The 16,182-nt window shown below is 38.2% G+C and overlaps 2 protein-coding genes and 1 pseudogene across 9 annotated transcripts; all 3 read right to left on the minus strand.

Moving 5' to 3' along the window:
* Positions 1 to 7,122: 7,122 nt before the first annotated feature.
* LOC104741977 (cytochrome P450 71B12-like) lies at positions 7,123 to 9,513 on the minus strand. 3 transcript variants are annotated; one of them, XM_010462929.3, is made up of 3 exons: positions 9,324 to 9,513; positions 8,149 to 8,786; positions 7,123 to 8,052 (listed from the first exon to the last, which is right to left on the minus strand). In XM_010462929.3, the coding sequence occupies exons 2-3, from the start codon at positions 8,728 to 8,730 to the stop codon at positions 7,375 to 7,377; spliced, it is 1,260 nt and encodes a 419-aa protein (XP_010461231.2). In that variant the 5' UTR covers positions 8,731 to 8,786; positions 9,324 to 9,513; the 3' UTR covers positions 7,123 to 7,374. The 3 variants fall into 3 exon arrangements, with proteins under 3 accessions (XP_010461231.2, XP_010461230.2, XP_010461232.2); XM_010462928.3 differs by having other exon boundaries at positions 8,149 to 9,032; positions 9,324 to 9,489; XM_010462930.3 differs by having other exon boundaries at positions 8,149 to 8,750; positions 9,324 to 9,486.
* A 605-nt stretch (positions 9,514 to 10,118) lies between these two features.
* LOC104741979 (tryptophan aminotransferase-related protein 4-like) lies at positions 10,119 to 11,968 on the minus strand (annotated as a pseudogene). The gene is made up of 4 exons (XR_015579684.1): positions 11,756 to 11,968; positions 11,100 to 11,653; positions 10,732 to 11,014; positions 10,119 to 10,653 (listed from the first exon to the last, which is right to left on the minus strand). The product of XR_015579684.1 is annotated as a tryptophan aminotransferase-related protein 4-like (transcript).
* Positions 11,845 to 14,923, minus strand: LOC104741978 (putative S-adenosylmethionine carrier 2, chloroplastic). 5 transcript variants are annotated; one of them, XM_010462931.3, is made up of 13 exons: positions 14,766 to 14,923; positions 14,601 to 14,655; positions 14,227 to 14,328; positions 14,027 to 14,109; positions 13,853 to 13,929; positions 13,661 to 13,751; positions 13,394 to 13,447; positions 13,217 to 13,312; positions 12,971 to 13,060; positions 12,778 to 12,891; positions 12,579 to 12,659; positions 12,350 to 12,480; positions 11,845 to 11,981 (listed from the first exon to the last, which is right to left on the minus strand). In XM_010462931.3, exons 1-12 carry the CDS (start codon positions 14,829 to 14,831, stop codon positions 12,367 to 12,369), a joined length of 1,023 nt encoding a protein of 340 aa, XP_010461233.2. In that variant the 5' UTR covers positions 14,832 to 14,923; the 3' UTR covers positions 11,845 to 11,981; positions 12,350 to 12,366. The 5 variants fall into 5 exon arrangements, with proteins under 5 accessions (XP_010461233.2, XP_019090837.1, XP_019090838.1 ...); XM_019235292.2 differs by lacking the exon at positions 11,845 to 11,981 and having other exon boundaries at positions 12,165 to 12,480; XM_019235293.2 differs by lacking the exon at positions 11,845 to 11,981 and having other exon boundaries at positions 12,165 to 12,480; positions 14,740 to 14,872.
* Positions 14,924 to 16,182: the final 1,259 nt, after the last annotated feature.

Below are 16,182 nucleotides of genomic sequence, written 5' to 3' on the forward strand. Positions count from 1 at the left end.
GTACAATCAGGTCATTGGGATGATGCAGGCTTTTGAGATGCAACTAAAGAAGAAAGAGAAAATGAATGCTAAGTCATTTGCTCTTAAAGCTGCAGAAGAACAGAAGCTTGTTCAATCGCAGGAGCTTGAAGATGAAGAGAAGGTTGGTCTGTTGGTTAAGAAGTATTTTCGCAAGATTGAAAGAGGTTAGCGGAAGGGAACTCCATCACTTGCAAGTGCAGATTCTGCCAAGGGGTTCAGGAAGAATGATAAGTCAGAACGCCAGTGTGCTGAGTGTGAATGATATAGTCATTACAAGGCTGAGTGTCCAAACAACAAACGGAAGCCCTCTCTGCAATGTTATGGATGCAAAGGTTTTGGTCATACCAAGACTGATTGCCCCTCCTAAGTAAATAATTAGAAGTCCTACATCACATGGAGTGAAAGTGATTCTGATGAAGAAGATAACAAAGGTGAAATTCTGAACAACTTTGTGGCTCTGCTGGGAGTAATCGAGAAAGATGAAGAAGATGAAGTTCTGTTGTTGAAAGAAGACATTGACAAGAAAATTGAGTCAGACTCAGATGGGGAGGAGGCTGGCTTGTCAATGGAAGATCAGATAAGTCTTCTTATTCAGACGATTGTGCAAAAGACTCAAGATAACAGTGAGTTGTCTGCCGAAAGAAATACGCTTCAGATGAACATTGCAATGTTGTCTAAGGAACTGAGTGAAGAAAAAGCCAAGTCTCTGCGTCTTGAGAAGCAATTGGAAGAACAGCTGAAGAGCATCAGGATGCTGAGTAAAAGAACTAAAGATCTAGACTTCTTGCTCAGTACTGGACAATCAAGCACTGCAAAGTAGGGTTTGGGTTATCAGGGAATCAGCTCTGACAAGTCCACACAGTTTGTTAAAGGGCAGAACTCTGAGCTAAAACTCAAAGCACAACTTGTTTTACCAAACGAATATCATAATCCGGTCCCTAAGGTAAACCTGCATCCCAGGCAGATGTTTATGCAGCGTGAGGTGCCGGGGAGACAGTCGTATGGTCCACAGAGCTATCCCCAGGCTGCTCAGCGACTTGTTGGTCTCAGCAGGAGAAGAGGATGTTGGTACTGTGGTCATCTAAATCACTACAAGGCCCAGTGCTTCAAGTTTCAGAATCGTGTGACAAATCTAGTGCATAATGGTAGCTTCTACCCAGCTGTTAGAAAAGTTAGGCAAGGGTATGTAAGAAAAGATGATCTCTACAGTCATGTTGCATACACAGCAGATAGAACTGAAGGTGAACAGGCCAAGTGGTATTTTGATAGCGGATGCTTGAGACACATGACAGGGGCTCTCGACAAGTTGTCTCACATAGAAGATGTTGCTGCTGGAAGAGTCACGTTTGGAGATGGAGGAAAGGGGACAATTCGAGGGAAGGGTGCAACTAGTGGTGACACTCAACCCCAACTGAATGATGTGTTCCTGGTAGATGGATTGAAGGTTAATATGATCAGTGTCAGTCAACTGTGTGATGAGGGCTTAGATGTTACTTTCACCAAGAAGGATTGCAAAGTTGTTGATCAACAAGGGTCTGTCAAACTCAGAGGTAAACGATCTGGGAATAATTGCTATATGTGGAAATCAGAAATGCCATGTTTTAATGCCACTGTTGAGTTAGACACAGAGCTGTGGCACCAGAAACTTGGTCATTTGAATGTGTGCACAATGTTGAAATTGGCAAACCAAGAAGTTGTACGCAGACTGCCAAAGCTGAAAGGTGATCCACACTTTGTATGTGGTCCATGCAACAAGGGAAAACAGATCAAAGCATCTCATGGGTCTCTGACAGATATTCGCACAAGTCATGCTTTACAGTTGGTTCACATGGATCTGATGGGGCCTATACAAGTTCAGAGTATCTCTGGTCGACAATTCATCTTTGTGATGGTGGATGACTACACTCGCTACACCTGGGTAAGGTTTCTTCGTGATAAATCTGATACTCTTGAGTGCTTTCGTATTCTTGCCTTGCAGATTAAAAGTGAAAAGTGCTCAATCGAAACCATTCGAAGCGATCATGGTGGTGAGTTTCAAAACGACAAGTTTGAGCAATTCTGTGGACATCAAGGCATTACTCATCAGTACTCTGCACAAAGAACGCTGGAACAGAATGGTGTTGTTGAATGTAAGAACAGAACGCTGCAAGAAATGGCACGAGCTATGCTACATGGAAATCAAGTGCTTCATCGGTTCTAGGATGAAGCTGTGAACACAGCCTGCTACATCATCAATCGTGTGCATGTTTGCCCAGGGACCAGTAAGACTCCCTATGAGCTTTGGAAAGGGAAGTCTCTAACTGTGCAATATTTCCATGTGTTTGGATGCATGTGTTATATACTGAATGATAAGGACCAGTTGGGTAAGTTTGACTCGAAAAGTGATGAAGGTATCTTTCTAGGTTATTCTGGACATAGCAATGCCTTTCGTGTCTACAACAAACATCTGAGATCCGTTCAGGAGACTGTCAATGTAGTGTTTGACGACACCTTATTCCTGCAAGTGGCATTGGTGCCTATTGTCACCGACACGGACCTGGTAACTGATGCTAAGAAGTTTCCAGAAGCTGCCAGTCCTGTTGTCTCTGACAGGCCTGTATCACTATCTGGTTCAGATCCTGTGCCTTTTCAGGTTCATAGGAATCACTCCTCTACTGATGTTATAGGTGCGATTCAGGGGGGGGGGGGGTAGAGTTACCAGAGGGAAGCAGATTGATTTTGCTCAGTTGGCTGGGATGAAACAAAAGGCTGTCGTTCCGGAGTCTGTCTCTCAGGACTCTGATGTAGTGCAATTTGCATGTTTTGTTTCTTCCATTGAGCCAAAGAATCACAAGGAGGCGCTTCGTGATGAGTTCTGGGTTGCTGCTATGCAAGATGAGTTGAAACAATTTGAACGAAGTGATGTTTGGGAGCTCACTCAGCGTCCTGCTGACGTCAACGTCGTAGGAACAAAGTGGGTATTCAAGAATAAGAGTGATGCTAGTGGCTGCATTGTAAGGAACAAAGCAAGGTTGGTAGCTCAAGGTTATTCTCAAATTAAGGGAATTGATTTTGATGAAACCTTTGCTCCGGTGGCAAGGTTGGAGTCAATCAGGTTTATGTTTGGTATGGCATGTGCTCTTAAGTTCACTTTGCATCAGATGGATGTTAGAAGTGCATTTCTAAATGGAATACTGCAAGAGGAGGTTTATGTTGAGCAACCAAAGGGCTTTGAGGACTCGCAGCACCCTGAGCATGTTTATCGACTGAAGAAAGCTTTGTATTGTCTAAAGCAGGCACCACGAGCATAGTATGAGAGATTGACTACGTTTCTGATTGATCACGGATATAGTCGAGGGAGTGTTGACAAAACGTTGTTTGTTCTCAACAGCAACAATAATATGATGTTTGTTCAGATCTATGTGGATGATATTTTCTTTGGTTCCACGTGTCAGCCTCTTGTAAAACAGTTTGTGGAAAGCATGTCTCAGGAGTTCGAGATGAGTATGATGGGAGAGCTAAGGTACTTTTTGGGATTGCAAGTTGAACAATCAGCTGATGGGATATTTGTATCTCAAAGTACTTATGCTAAGGAGCTTGTACAACGCTTTGGCTTGGATAAGAGTAAAGAAGCAAAGATCCCAATGGGCGCAAACGACAAACTCTCCAAGGACGAAGAAGGGGAGGATGTAGATGAGAGACTATACAGAGGAATGATTGGAAGTCTGTTGTATTTGACTGCTAGTTGGCCAGACATATGTCTGTCAGTAGGGATCTGTGCACGCTATCAAGCCAAGCCTAAGATGTCGCATTTACTGGCTGTACAGAAGATCATCAAGTACATCAAAGGGACATTGGACTTTGGCATCTATTATACCAAGGATACCAATACCAGTCTGAGTGGATACTGTGATGCTGATTGGGCAGGTTCTGTGGATGATCGTCGTAGCACAAGTGGAGGTTGCTTCTTCATGGGCAACAATCTTATCTCATGGCACAACAAGAAACAAAACAGTGTCTCTCTATCAACTGCTGAAGCTGAGTACATTGCGCTAGGAAGCTATTGCACACAACTTCTGTGGATACGACAAATGGCCTCTGATTATGGTATGGATTCTGATACTCTTTTAATTCATTGTGATAACTTGAGTGCAATAAATATTTCAAAGAATCATGTTCAGCATTCACGAACCAAACATATAGATATTAGACACCACTTTGTTCGTGAACTAATTGAGGCGAAACTGATCGAGATTGACCATGTGAGCACTGATTTGCGGTTAGCTGATTTGTTTACCAAGCCTTTGGACTTCAACAGATTTGTAAATCTGAGGAAGTCCATTGGTGTTTCTGAGTTCTAACATGTTTTACCTAAGGTGTGTTGATCAGAGACAGGAACATGTGCTAGGACAGGTCATGGAAATCCTAGAATATATAGAAGATCAGCATTCTGAAAGCAATCGTGGGAAATAGCTGCCTGTCATGCCGGTCTATTCATCCTATCAAATGTTGTCATGTTTTTAAGGAGGTCAAAGAGCTGTGAAGAGACACACAAGTACATCCTCAAGAGGAAAACTCTGTTTGGGGGACAAGTATGATACCAGTGATTGACAATCTCTCATGATGTCATTGTGGGTCATGTCGGTGAAACAGCTAACAGAAGGCTGAGACACATATATATAGATATATATATAAAAAACAAAAAAAAACAAAAATGTGTGCTCTTCAAATAGAGAATCTCCAGCTGCCTTAACATGTTGGGTTGGATTGCAGACTAAAGGCATGACAGTGTGAAAGACTACCCACGTGCATTAAGTCTATGATTTTCAACAATTCAAAAGGTTGTGATAGCTCCTAGCAAATGTTCTGAACAAGTGGTTGACACAGCAAAGGTACGGTTAATACTGCATTCTGTGTTTCGATTTTTTTTTTTTTAAATAATAATAATAAAAAAAATATTGTTTTACTCACATGTGTTTTTCTCGATCTGGGTGCCTTCACATTCATCGTTAGTGGATGTGTGTATCTGATGATTTGAGTCGTGAACAGATACAGTTTTCCTTACTGGGGTGGAGAATCTGATTTATTAGGATCCTGTGATTAATGCACTTGAGATTAAAGAGGGAAAAGTATTGATGTACCATAACAGATTCGTTGAGTGTTTTCAGGATTGAGTTGATTGATGGGCCGAGGCATAACAGTCCATTAAGGTTCATGAGGTTGTATAAAAGGAACAGCTAGGGTTTTGAGTTTCTCTCATCCTTGCGATTTCAGATCTTTGTCGATTAAGCTTCTATTTTTTTTCTCTCCTCTGGTTTTGCTCTCTAACTCTTGATCACCATGAAATCTGTGTTTAGCGGTTTCCACTATGATTCCAGCTCAGATGAGGAGCTTCACACCCCTCCGTCAGCCCTACCACCACCGTCTCCCTATGTTCCGATTGATCCTACAACGGCGATGGTCATCTACGAACCCCGCGATGAAGCAACTACAGTGCCTCCAGTGCCTGAGAATCCTTCTCCCAGGCTGATGTTTGTCGAAGCGGATCACGACACATGCAACTCTTCGTCCTCTCTACCAAGAAGGACAAGATCTCGTTATCCGGTGGTTGATCTCACTGGTGATGTCCTTTTGCCTACTCTTTCGAATCAGGGAATCTCGTCCAGGCTGCGTAAACGACAACCAGCTGCTGATGCAGACAGCCGCGACTCCAAGCGTCCGTCTCTTGGCAAGGACAAGGGTGTGTCCTCGTCTTGCGGTGCCCTTTTAAAGTAATTTGACTCAAAACGGTTCATATCTGCTGAAGCTGCTCGAAGGTATGGTTTCTTTGCTTCTCGAACCATTGCTGCTGAGGTTTGCTACTCTCTGGGAGTAGATGATCCAGCTAGGGAGCTGCTTGATCAAGTTGGTCTGTTGAAAACTGTCACTCAAATTGGGTCTTATGATTCTGATGTTTTCTATGAGTTCTGGGCGAATCTTCCAGCAGTTAAGGTTGAAGGGAACTCAGTTGATGTGTTTGTCAGAGATTGGGTGTATGAGTTCTCCCCAAGCCGCATTAATGCCTTGTTCGGTCTTCAGGCTGTTGATGTGCGCGAACAAAGACTACAGACAGCTGCAATTCTGGAGGAGGATCTTGCTCTTTTTCTATCTGGTGGCAAAGTGAAGACTTGCAAGCAGTTGGTGTCAACGGCAATCAAGGACCCAGTGATCAAGGATTTGCATAAGATATGCTGCAGCAACTGGTCTCCCACGGTGAATACAAGGTACATTTCAGCAAACAGAGCCATGGTGATCTACATGATCATGCATCGCATTCCGTTTGATTTTGGGATAATGACCTATGATCATATCATACAGTTGGGTCTACAAGCTCAGTCAGGATTTCGTCTACCGTTTTCCAGTCTTATTCATCAGCTCCTGGAATCTCAGCGCCCTGTTCCGAGTCTCCAGCAACAAGACACGAAGAAGACAAAGGGGAAGAAGACTGTGTCACAGCCTGCGGAGACGGTTCTTCGCAGTGGTACGTCTGCAGAGCGCAAAGCCATCCGATTGGCCATTCAGATTCTGCAAGATGCCTTGGACGCTGGTAAGTTGTCACATATCTGAATATAATTTCTTGTGTCTATTGATATTTTTGACTAATCTATGCCAAACAGGCAGGGGGAGATGAGTTTGATTCAGATGCTTGAGGGGGAGTTTGAGCTGTTATGTTTTTGCTATTCTGCTCCTTCTTGTTTTCTTTTGTTTTCCAGACTTTTTTTTGGTTTTTGAGACTTGTTCTGGTTTGTCTGATACTTTTGACTGGTCGTAATGCTTACTCGTTGATCATTTAATCTTCTGATGCTTTTGCGAGTTGTGATGTACTGTTAGTACAGCTGTATCGGTGTGTTGGATTGTTGTTGGCGGTTTCTGTTTTGACAAGTTAAAAGCGATGGATGCTTGTTTGACAAGTTCAGTCAAAAAGGGAGAGATTGAAAGTGCAACAGAGCTCTAAAGGGAACAGGCAGTTGTGAAGTGTCTCAGAGGGCTGGTATGCTGACGTGGCATGACGTGCTGACGTGGAGAAATATTGTGGATACAATGACAAGATGCGTGAGAAGAAAGGAAGAAGAGATCAAGATATACTCGAAGATATTGAAAGTATATTTGATTAGAAGGGATAAGGGAAGATATTTTCTTAGGGATAAGGAATATTTCCTTTTAGTTATGATACACAAAGATCTAAGTTAGAGATCGTTTGTGGGGTTATAAAATGATGAGGGCTAGCCGCAAAAAGTGTTAGCACTCGTCGGATAAAGTTTTTGAGTTTTGTAAAACCTTCAAGCAGATACAAAAAGCTTTGAAGGTGAGTGTGTGTAGTATACTCTTTTAGATCTACACAAGGTGTTGTGTTAGATAGATAGGAGAGTGAGCTTTGTTTTTCAAGTCCTGTAAGAAACGAGGGTTTTTAGAAGATTGATTAAAAGTGTTTGCTTGGTGCGTTTCAAGTGTAGTTTTGTGTGTTGTGTTATCTCTATACCTTAACACTACATTCATTCCTTCTGTAAGCTTCCAATCGAATCGGTAAAGCAGATTGATAAGAGTTAAGTGTACCAAAGCCATACCCATTCCAATACTTGGGCATATTTTCTTTCCACTACCAAATGGCAACAACTCAAAGTTTAGACCTTTATAGTCAATTTGGCTATCCATAAACCTTTCCGGGATGAACACTTTTGGATCTTTCCAAACATTTGGATTCCTATGAATAGCCCATACGTTGACATGAATCCATGTTTTCTTTGGAATGTCATAACCTCCAATCTTTATATCTTTTGAAACCTCTCTTGGAATTAGAAGTGGCCCAATCGGTGTAATCCAAAACGTTTCTTTAATCACCATTTTCAGATAGTCGAGTCGTTCTATATCTTCTTCAGTGATATCATCTTTGTTTTTGATCACTTCTCTCACCTCAGCTTGTACTTTCTTCATAACTCTTGGGTTTTTAATCAAATGTGTCATCGCCCATGTTATTGTGTGGCCAGTAGTATCTACTCCAGCAAGAAGAACGTTCTGTAATATTCAAAAGACACAAGGATTAATTTAAACTTTATGTAACACGTAAAAAGTATGAAGTTATATATGGACTTAAAGGTTCCGATTACTTACCAGAAGAATTCCTTTGGTGTGGTTTCGAGTAAGTTGAAACTCTCCAAGTCCAGTCTCTCCCCTTTCCATCTTGAGGAGCAAGCTAATGATATCATCCTTAATATTCTCATTTTCTAGGTGATGCTCTATAGATTGATCAAAAAATGTATCCATTGCCTTAAAAACCCTCTCACATTTGCCATGTAACCCCGTGATCCTATCGATGATTCTGCCAATAACCAGGAAGTAATCTGTTGCTGCAAAACTCCCTATCACCTCCATGGATCCATGAATGACTTCCTCGTAAGTATTCCCAAGTTTGCTCCCATCAAGACTGATCCCAAATCCCACTCTACAAATCACACTTCCTGATAGTTTCATTAACTTCTTGTTCAAGTTAACCGGTTTTGCTAATGAAGCAGATTGTTTGATGAATTCGACTATTGAGGCAACTTCTTCTTCTATTATATGTCGAAACGATTTCACGCTTTTTGCAGTGTAGAGTTCGACAACCATCATCTTTCGTACTTCCCTCCAATATTTGTTATAAGGAGAAAATGCGAGATTTTTTAAATCGTATGTAACTCTTGCAGGATAAGTCATATAAGGTCGAGAACAACAATCTGCATCAAACGTTTTTAAGAAATCCTTCACCGTCTCTGGTGTAGATGCCACAACAATAGACACATTTCCAAACTTTAGAGACATTAAAGATCCGTATTTCTCAGATAATTTGAACATTGAACGATGAGGTTTGGATCCTAATTGGTGCAAGTTGCCAATTATAAGAAGTCTTGGTGGCCCAGGAAGTAGGTTTTTCATTGTCTTGCTCATGTTCTTTACAATGAGTATAGATGCAAAGAAGACGAATGCAAAAATGATAATCCAAAAACTCATTCTTTTTTCTACATAAAAGGGAAAGTTTATATAATACGTCAATAAACCGTAAAAAAGTACTAGTTAAGGTAATACAGAAACAAGAAGAATCCTAATAGTTTCTTTACAAGAATAATCATGATAATTTCTTTACACGACCAAGGTACAGGAAAAACGCATGCAACAATATTCGAACAAGTAAATTAAAGAACACATATAATAGTTAAAATGTAACAGATAATTTAAGAGTTTCTTTGTACAAGATTAAAACACAAAATCACATTGTATATAGTTAAAGCTAGTTCGGTAAGATTGATTACCTTCAAGTCGTATACTTTGTGCTGAAGATTCTAGAGATAGAGAGAGAGAGAGAGAGAGAGAGAGAGAGAGAGAGAGGAGAGAATTTTTTTTTTACTTGTGAATTGTGTGACGCGCATGCCGGCTGTGACAATTCCATATATATACTGCATTTCGTGTTGAGATGACGTTTCAATTACATTAACGTCCACTATTTATTATTACATATGAGCTCTTTTTTGAGGTAATATAATTAAGAATTTGGGACACATACAATTCAGATTTGCACAAGAGTTTTATTAGTGATTCTACAAAATTATGCTGATGGTTTAATTAATATTGGGCAATCCGGGTAGATGAGCCGACTCATATTTCTTAGGAGGGAACACATATATATAGTTACTAATATCATGTATCCTCCATTTAACTATAGTTATTATTTGTATGAAAAAACTAGTATTTATCGATGATGTTCTATAAATTTGTTTTTACGTTAACTCCCTATAATGAAAGTTTCTTTTTCCGGTTTATAGCTAGCAACTCTTGTTTCTAACAAGGGAGTCTTTATCAGTCATCAATCACAAAAATCTACTAATAAGATTCTTTTTTCTACCCCATCGTTATCATTCGTTGAATTATGTGGTTCATTTTTATTCTTTTATGATAAGTTTTTTTTTTTGCAAATATAGATGTCCACACACGTCGATGATATATTATACGTTTTGATATTTGTGTGTTTCTACTTTCTAGTTAAACGCGCATATCAAACGTACGCTTGCTCCTAAAGATTGTAAAATAATGAGAAAGGAAAAGGGCGGTGCCAAACAAAACAAATTAATAATAGAGATGTGACTAGTGTAGAATGGACCCAAACACACAACACAAGTGGTGTGAAAAAAGTAGAACAAAAAGATGAATGATGACCATGATTCAACTTTGCCACCAGAAACAACAAAATCGTTTCCCCCACTTATTTTTTTTTGACATAATCTTCCTAAATATCGACCCAGTTTTTTTGTATGGTTACTTCTAATGATGCCCTAATTACAACGGCCAGCTGGCTCGGGTTTGATGCAAAACAAATTCGAAATCCTATTGGTCATAATCGTGTCAACAAGGAAACCATAACATTGGGGAAATATCTGAACATAAGATGCAAATGTTCGAAACCTATGCAAATGTTCAACATATCAATAGGCTGATCAAAGTCATCTTGTGATCTGATGAGACTCCATCGCACAAACCTTTCTTCTGATCCAAACACTTTGCCATTGCGTCCTGTTATCTTCGCCGCTCTGAAAATTTCATAGCAGTTTGTGTCTTCTGGTCTCTCACACTTCACCCATGCATAAGCTTTCAAATGAAAAAAAAAAACACATGATTATAAGTTTTATATAGTACCATACCAAAAGTCTCACTTTCTTGCATTACAAGGAGTAAAGTCTCTGACTTTCTTGAAATAGTTGCAATACTCAGGTTTGATTGTCTGGAGCAAAAAACGCGTGGACATGGAGAAGATCTTTTTCAGTGTCTCCCATCTTTTCTTCAAAGTTCCATAGCCAAAATGGAATATCTCATCGCCTCCATCGCCAACTATTACTTTGAATAACTTGAGGACATGAAGCTGTGTATCTTTTGAAACACCCATATACTAGTTAAACTTATATATCTTTTCATTTTTTCATAAACAGCTTTGTCCTTTACCAATCCCGACCTGCATCAAGAAAACCTTGTGAGTCGTTGTCACCAGTCTAAAGCTTTGTTTAGAGTACTAGGAAAGCAAAATTTTCACAAATCACCCGAATCTTGAGCCAGCATGACCTGTAGTCTTGGAGAGACTAAACTGGCTCAAATCTCCATCAACTGGATGTGTAATAGGTGAGAAATAAGGCCAGTAATAAGCATAATCATGAACTTTTTTTACATTAGGACCATCAAGAACCGCTCTTTTCAGCTCCCCATCTGGATTATTCGGAGATGTCACTACCTCTAAAACTTGCGTGATATTATCATTGTGCTCGCTCTGCTTCCACGCAGACGCATCTCCTTCAAACTTGAGATGTGCTGAATCAAAGAACTCTGCTTGGGCCTTGTACATCTGCATACACAGACAGATTAGACTAAAGAATTCAAAAAATTTCAAGTTTTCGGATCCACATCCAAAGACTACAAATCTGTCATCTGTAACAGCGTTTCCCACTACACTATGCAGTTTTCTAATGACCTTTCCGAGCTCTCGATACACATGTGTCCCATCTTGATAATTATAACTCATCTTGTGCCATCCCGAGACCAAAACTGCACTGTTCTCGCTTGTCGCATCCAGAAAGGCTCCAAGAACAAAGGGTCTCCTCTTCAAAACTTCATTAAAAAACAACAAATATTCAATACATGTTATACAATTTAGTTTGGTCATAATGATCAAAATGAAGATGAGATGAAAAGTTGTGCATACGAGTTAGCATCGACAGGGCAATCTTTGAGAAGAACGGAGCAATCTTTGCCTGTGTAACAATTGTTGCACTGACAAGGAGGTTTCTGGCCATCAAGGACACCAAGACCATCCACGTAAGCTCTGCCATGTGGTTGAATTATTATAAAGAATATGGATGGTGAATACGATATTCAAGATGATTGACACCGTAAGAAGTAGCTTCTTCAGCAGCATCTTTACTTAAAACCTGCAAAAACTTATGCTTCAAACTGTTTGTATGCTCATATATTAAAACCACAACTATTTCAGGCTACTGGTAAGTATAAAAGGATTCAATTTAACAATACATATATATTACAAATGAATCAAAACAGTTGTTAAATATTTGAGGATTATATAGTAACCTGATAACGTGCACACGAAGTTGAAGTTTCAGTAACTAGTCAGTTTTAGAATTGACTTAAAATACAATTAACATGTTGAATTGATTAAACAAAAGAGGACGACAATTTTTCTAGGAAAGAAAAAATTAGAGAATCAAGCAAAGATACGTAAAGAATCTAAATACTTCATATTCATCAAAACATCAAGAGACAAGAATGATGTAGAACACACATGTAGAATCTAACTGTTTAAGAATTGTGACTCTTTTGGCTTCTCTCTGAAAGAATCTGCTTTGTCTTTTCCAAAACACCGAAGAAAATTGAACCTCCAATACCTATCCACAATACCCTCGGACCCATTCCCTATACACAAATTCTCAAACTATTCAACAACTTTGCACAAACATGAGAAGTTGTGTATTCCTAAAATAGAAAGGTGAAGAGCAGAAATTTGGGTTTACCTTCCACAAAGCTGACGGCCCTTCTTCTCTTATTATCGTCTTAACGCAGTCTGCAACTCCTTTATACTGAGTTCCTGCACCCTGCCAAAATTCAAACCAGAAAGGTCGGCACTATATTACTGGAGCTTCTTACTATCCTCTGAAATGAATCTAAGTAGAACTGCTTTCGGTATTTTGTGTACTCATCGTTTTGACATACCTGAACCATCAATCTGGTTTTGATTACGTCAAGAGGAGTGGTCAAAACTCCAGTGACAGCACCAGCAAAAGCACCGAGCATTGCATTCTCTGGATCATTTAGATCTCTTCTTGCCTGTTCTAAACAATATGGATATCACTAGTCTGCAAAAACGGATGTTGTCTCACTTATCATCGTAGCCACAAAAACTTACAGCCAACTTGTATCCAATCCGTAATTGCTCATAAACACAAAACTGGAGCGCGTCAAAAGGCAAATCTCGCAATAAAAAGGATCCATAACCCTGCATGTTTAGGAACATATATTGAAACATTCATGGAGATTTTATTGTCTGTTCATCTTAAACAATTTGATGAATTGAGCTACAAACTTAAGATGTGCCTGCTACATAGCAAATAGTAAAACGCGAGAATTATAAATCAAGAAGTAACAGATATACCGCATACATGCCTCCAAAACCCTCCTTGGCTATAATAAGGCGAACAGCATCAGGAGCCGAAGCAAATTGACCAGTTTGCATTCGCTGTTTAACTACCTGTTGAAGTTTCCATTAGCCTATACAAGTTTGTAGCCAACACACAAGAATAAGCAAAGAAACAAGAAGGAAGAGACTTACTTCTGTCGGTACTCGAACGATAGATGAAACAGCACCTCCTAAAGCACCTGCAGCCTGATTGAATTTACATAACTCGCTAAGACATATATCCTTTTCTAACATAGCATAACTAGATTCTAAGGTCTTCTGCTTAAGAGTAAGTTTCAAAACTAAATGATAGCAAGACTAATGTATTCATATTCTCTCTAACAAACTTAAAGAAACTTTCAAGGGAAATTTTCTAGCAGACGAACAAACACTTAAAATTGAATTCAGGGTAATACATACCAAATGTGCAACCGCACTAAGATTTTCGGGTAAAACCTTCAGAAGCTTCTGTTTGGTTGGTTCATATACACCGAAAAATAGAGCCGAAGCACTACACATATTATAAAAAAAAACATTGTTCATCTGAAGCAAAGAGTCCAAATTTTTCAATGTGTATGCATATCCTTCATCAATTTTGGACTACATACTTACGGTAAGACACCAACAAGGTTTCCACCAAGACCAGAGTATAGTCCTTTCCATATTATCTTTCCCCCATCACGAGCTGCCTAAAACATGTCAACCCACTATAGTTTAGTCGCTGTAAGTCAAGCATCGGTTTGCTTATGTTGGATCATAACACAAACTAAGTTAAGGAGAAACTACCTGCACTCGAGTTTTGATTGTATCAATTGGGTATAGAGCAGCTTCCACCACAACACCAGCTAACCCTCCTGTTATCAAAGACTCTGCAAACAACATCTAACTCTTACTCTATATACAATCATTCATTAACTTGAAGAAAAAAAGCGCCTGGCTATATCAATAAAAACACAGACACATGAAGATGTGTTCTGCAACCATACCATAAAGGACACGCAAAAAATGGCCTGGATCATCATGTCTAACGCAGATTGAACTACAACTATTGATCTGATTCTTCATAGGACTCTTGAATGCCAACGTCTCTACAAGTAACATACACATGATTAATCAATATATTGCTATGAAATTGATTCGCTTTAGAGAAGAAAGGTAAAAAAAATTCAATCTTTTTTTGTTTTTGGATGCAATGTTGTGTTGATAACCACAAATACAAAAGGGATTTTATGAACAAGTTTCAAAAACAACAATGTCTCCAAAAAAAATCCAACCTTTTTAACACTAAACGTAACCAAATCGATCATAGAGTGGGAGATTTACTGGAACAATGGTTGATTTCAAAGGTAGAAACTTTTACCAGGCATAGCTGTCCGAGAATGATCTACGCTACTGGAAACAGTGTCACTGTCCATCTATAACCATTAGAAGAAACAAAATAGTCAAAATGAAGCTGAAGAAGAAGATCACAAATTGAGAAGCAGATTGATAAATCATACGTTAAATTAGAAGACGAAGATCTAACCAAAGTGTGAGAGAGTAAAGGGAGAGGTAGAGCAACAAAATTCATCGTCGTAAAGACATAAACCATTTCATCTGAAAAGAAAATCGAACCGGACTGGCCGGTTCGACCGGTCAACCCAATTTTTTGGGTGTTTTAGAAATTTTAGAGTTAAATTTCACATATAGATATATATTAAATTATGTATAAAAAGATATCATATCACCAATATTCGAATTTCGAAAGATAAGATTTTATTTCTTTTTTACTACAGATCTTCTACGAAATAAATTGAAAGATAGTGTTCTTTTTGACCAGAAAAAATAAGGTAAGAAAATAATACTAATTAATCATAAATAAATACTATATATTTCTATATATATAATATAGTTGTGTTGTTCATATATAATCAGTCTAGTAAAGAAAAACTCACTAAAAACAAAAAAAAATGGCTATCACTATGAAAACTTTAGTCGGATTTTTTATCACTATCCTCTTCATTATATTTTCTATTCATTGTAGTACTACAATCGCTGATAGTCCAGGTATTTTGTTTTACTCAATTTTGATTATGAACATTATTTTTGTTCTTTGTTAATTAATGTTTTAATGACTATTTGTTAAATAAACAGGTTATGGACTTGGGCCGCTTACATGCTACGATGGAACTATGTGTATTCATAGAGGGGAAATAGCTTGTCATCGTTTTTGTCTAATACAAAATCATAGTAGTGGCTTTTGTACTGATGACAAATGTTGCGTGTGAGATGTAATACTCCACTCAAATGTATTGGTATTATTCCACTCGAAAACAAATAAATTAATAGTAGTACTTTTCATATGGTTTTGAATATTATATAAGAGATCTATAGCAGAGTAAATAAAATTTTTTTAAAAAAAACTGTATTTCCTTTTTCTTTTTTTCTTTAACACTAGAATTATATTCTATTAAATGAAAACAGTTTATAAAAAGTGATAATTTGATTTTTTATATATATTATTCGGATTAATTATCAATGATTTTTTTTTAAAAAATTGATTTTTCAAATTTATATGGTGGCTAAAACCAAATTAATTATACTACTATCTCTGTTTCACAAAGAATTGTCATTTAAAAATTTTAATCTTGTTTCACAAAAAGTGTCGTTTTGTATTTTTAATGCAGTTTTTAAGACTAAATATCTCTTTTTTATCTCTATTATTTCAGCATATTAATTAGATAGAGGGTAATATGTAGTGTATTAATGAAAGATAAAAATAAAATTTGTTTATTTTCTAAATTTGTGTGAAAAATGTTAGAATTACATTTTTTGTGAAACAAATGAAGTATTGTTTATTAATTTCGTAGGAAACTCGTATGATATGTTTTTTAGGAAAATGGTATGAACAAATTTTCGATGGAAATTGGAATGATATTTTGAAAGGAAAATGTGATTAAAAT

Source organism: Camelina sativa, chromosome 14 (assembly GCF_030686135.1).
Source record: "Camelina sativa cultivar CO46 ecotype springtype chromosome 14, ASM3068613v1".
Lineage (NCBI taxonomy): Eukaryota > Viridiplantae > Streptophyta > Magnoliopsida > Brassicales > Brassicaceae > Camelina > Camelina sativa.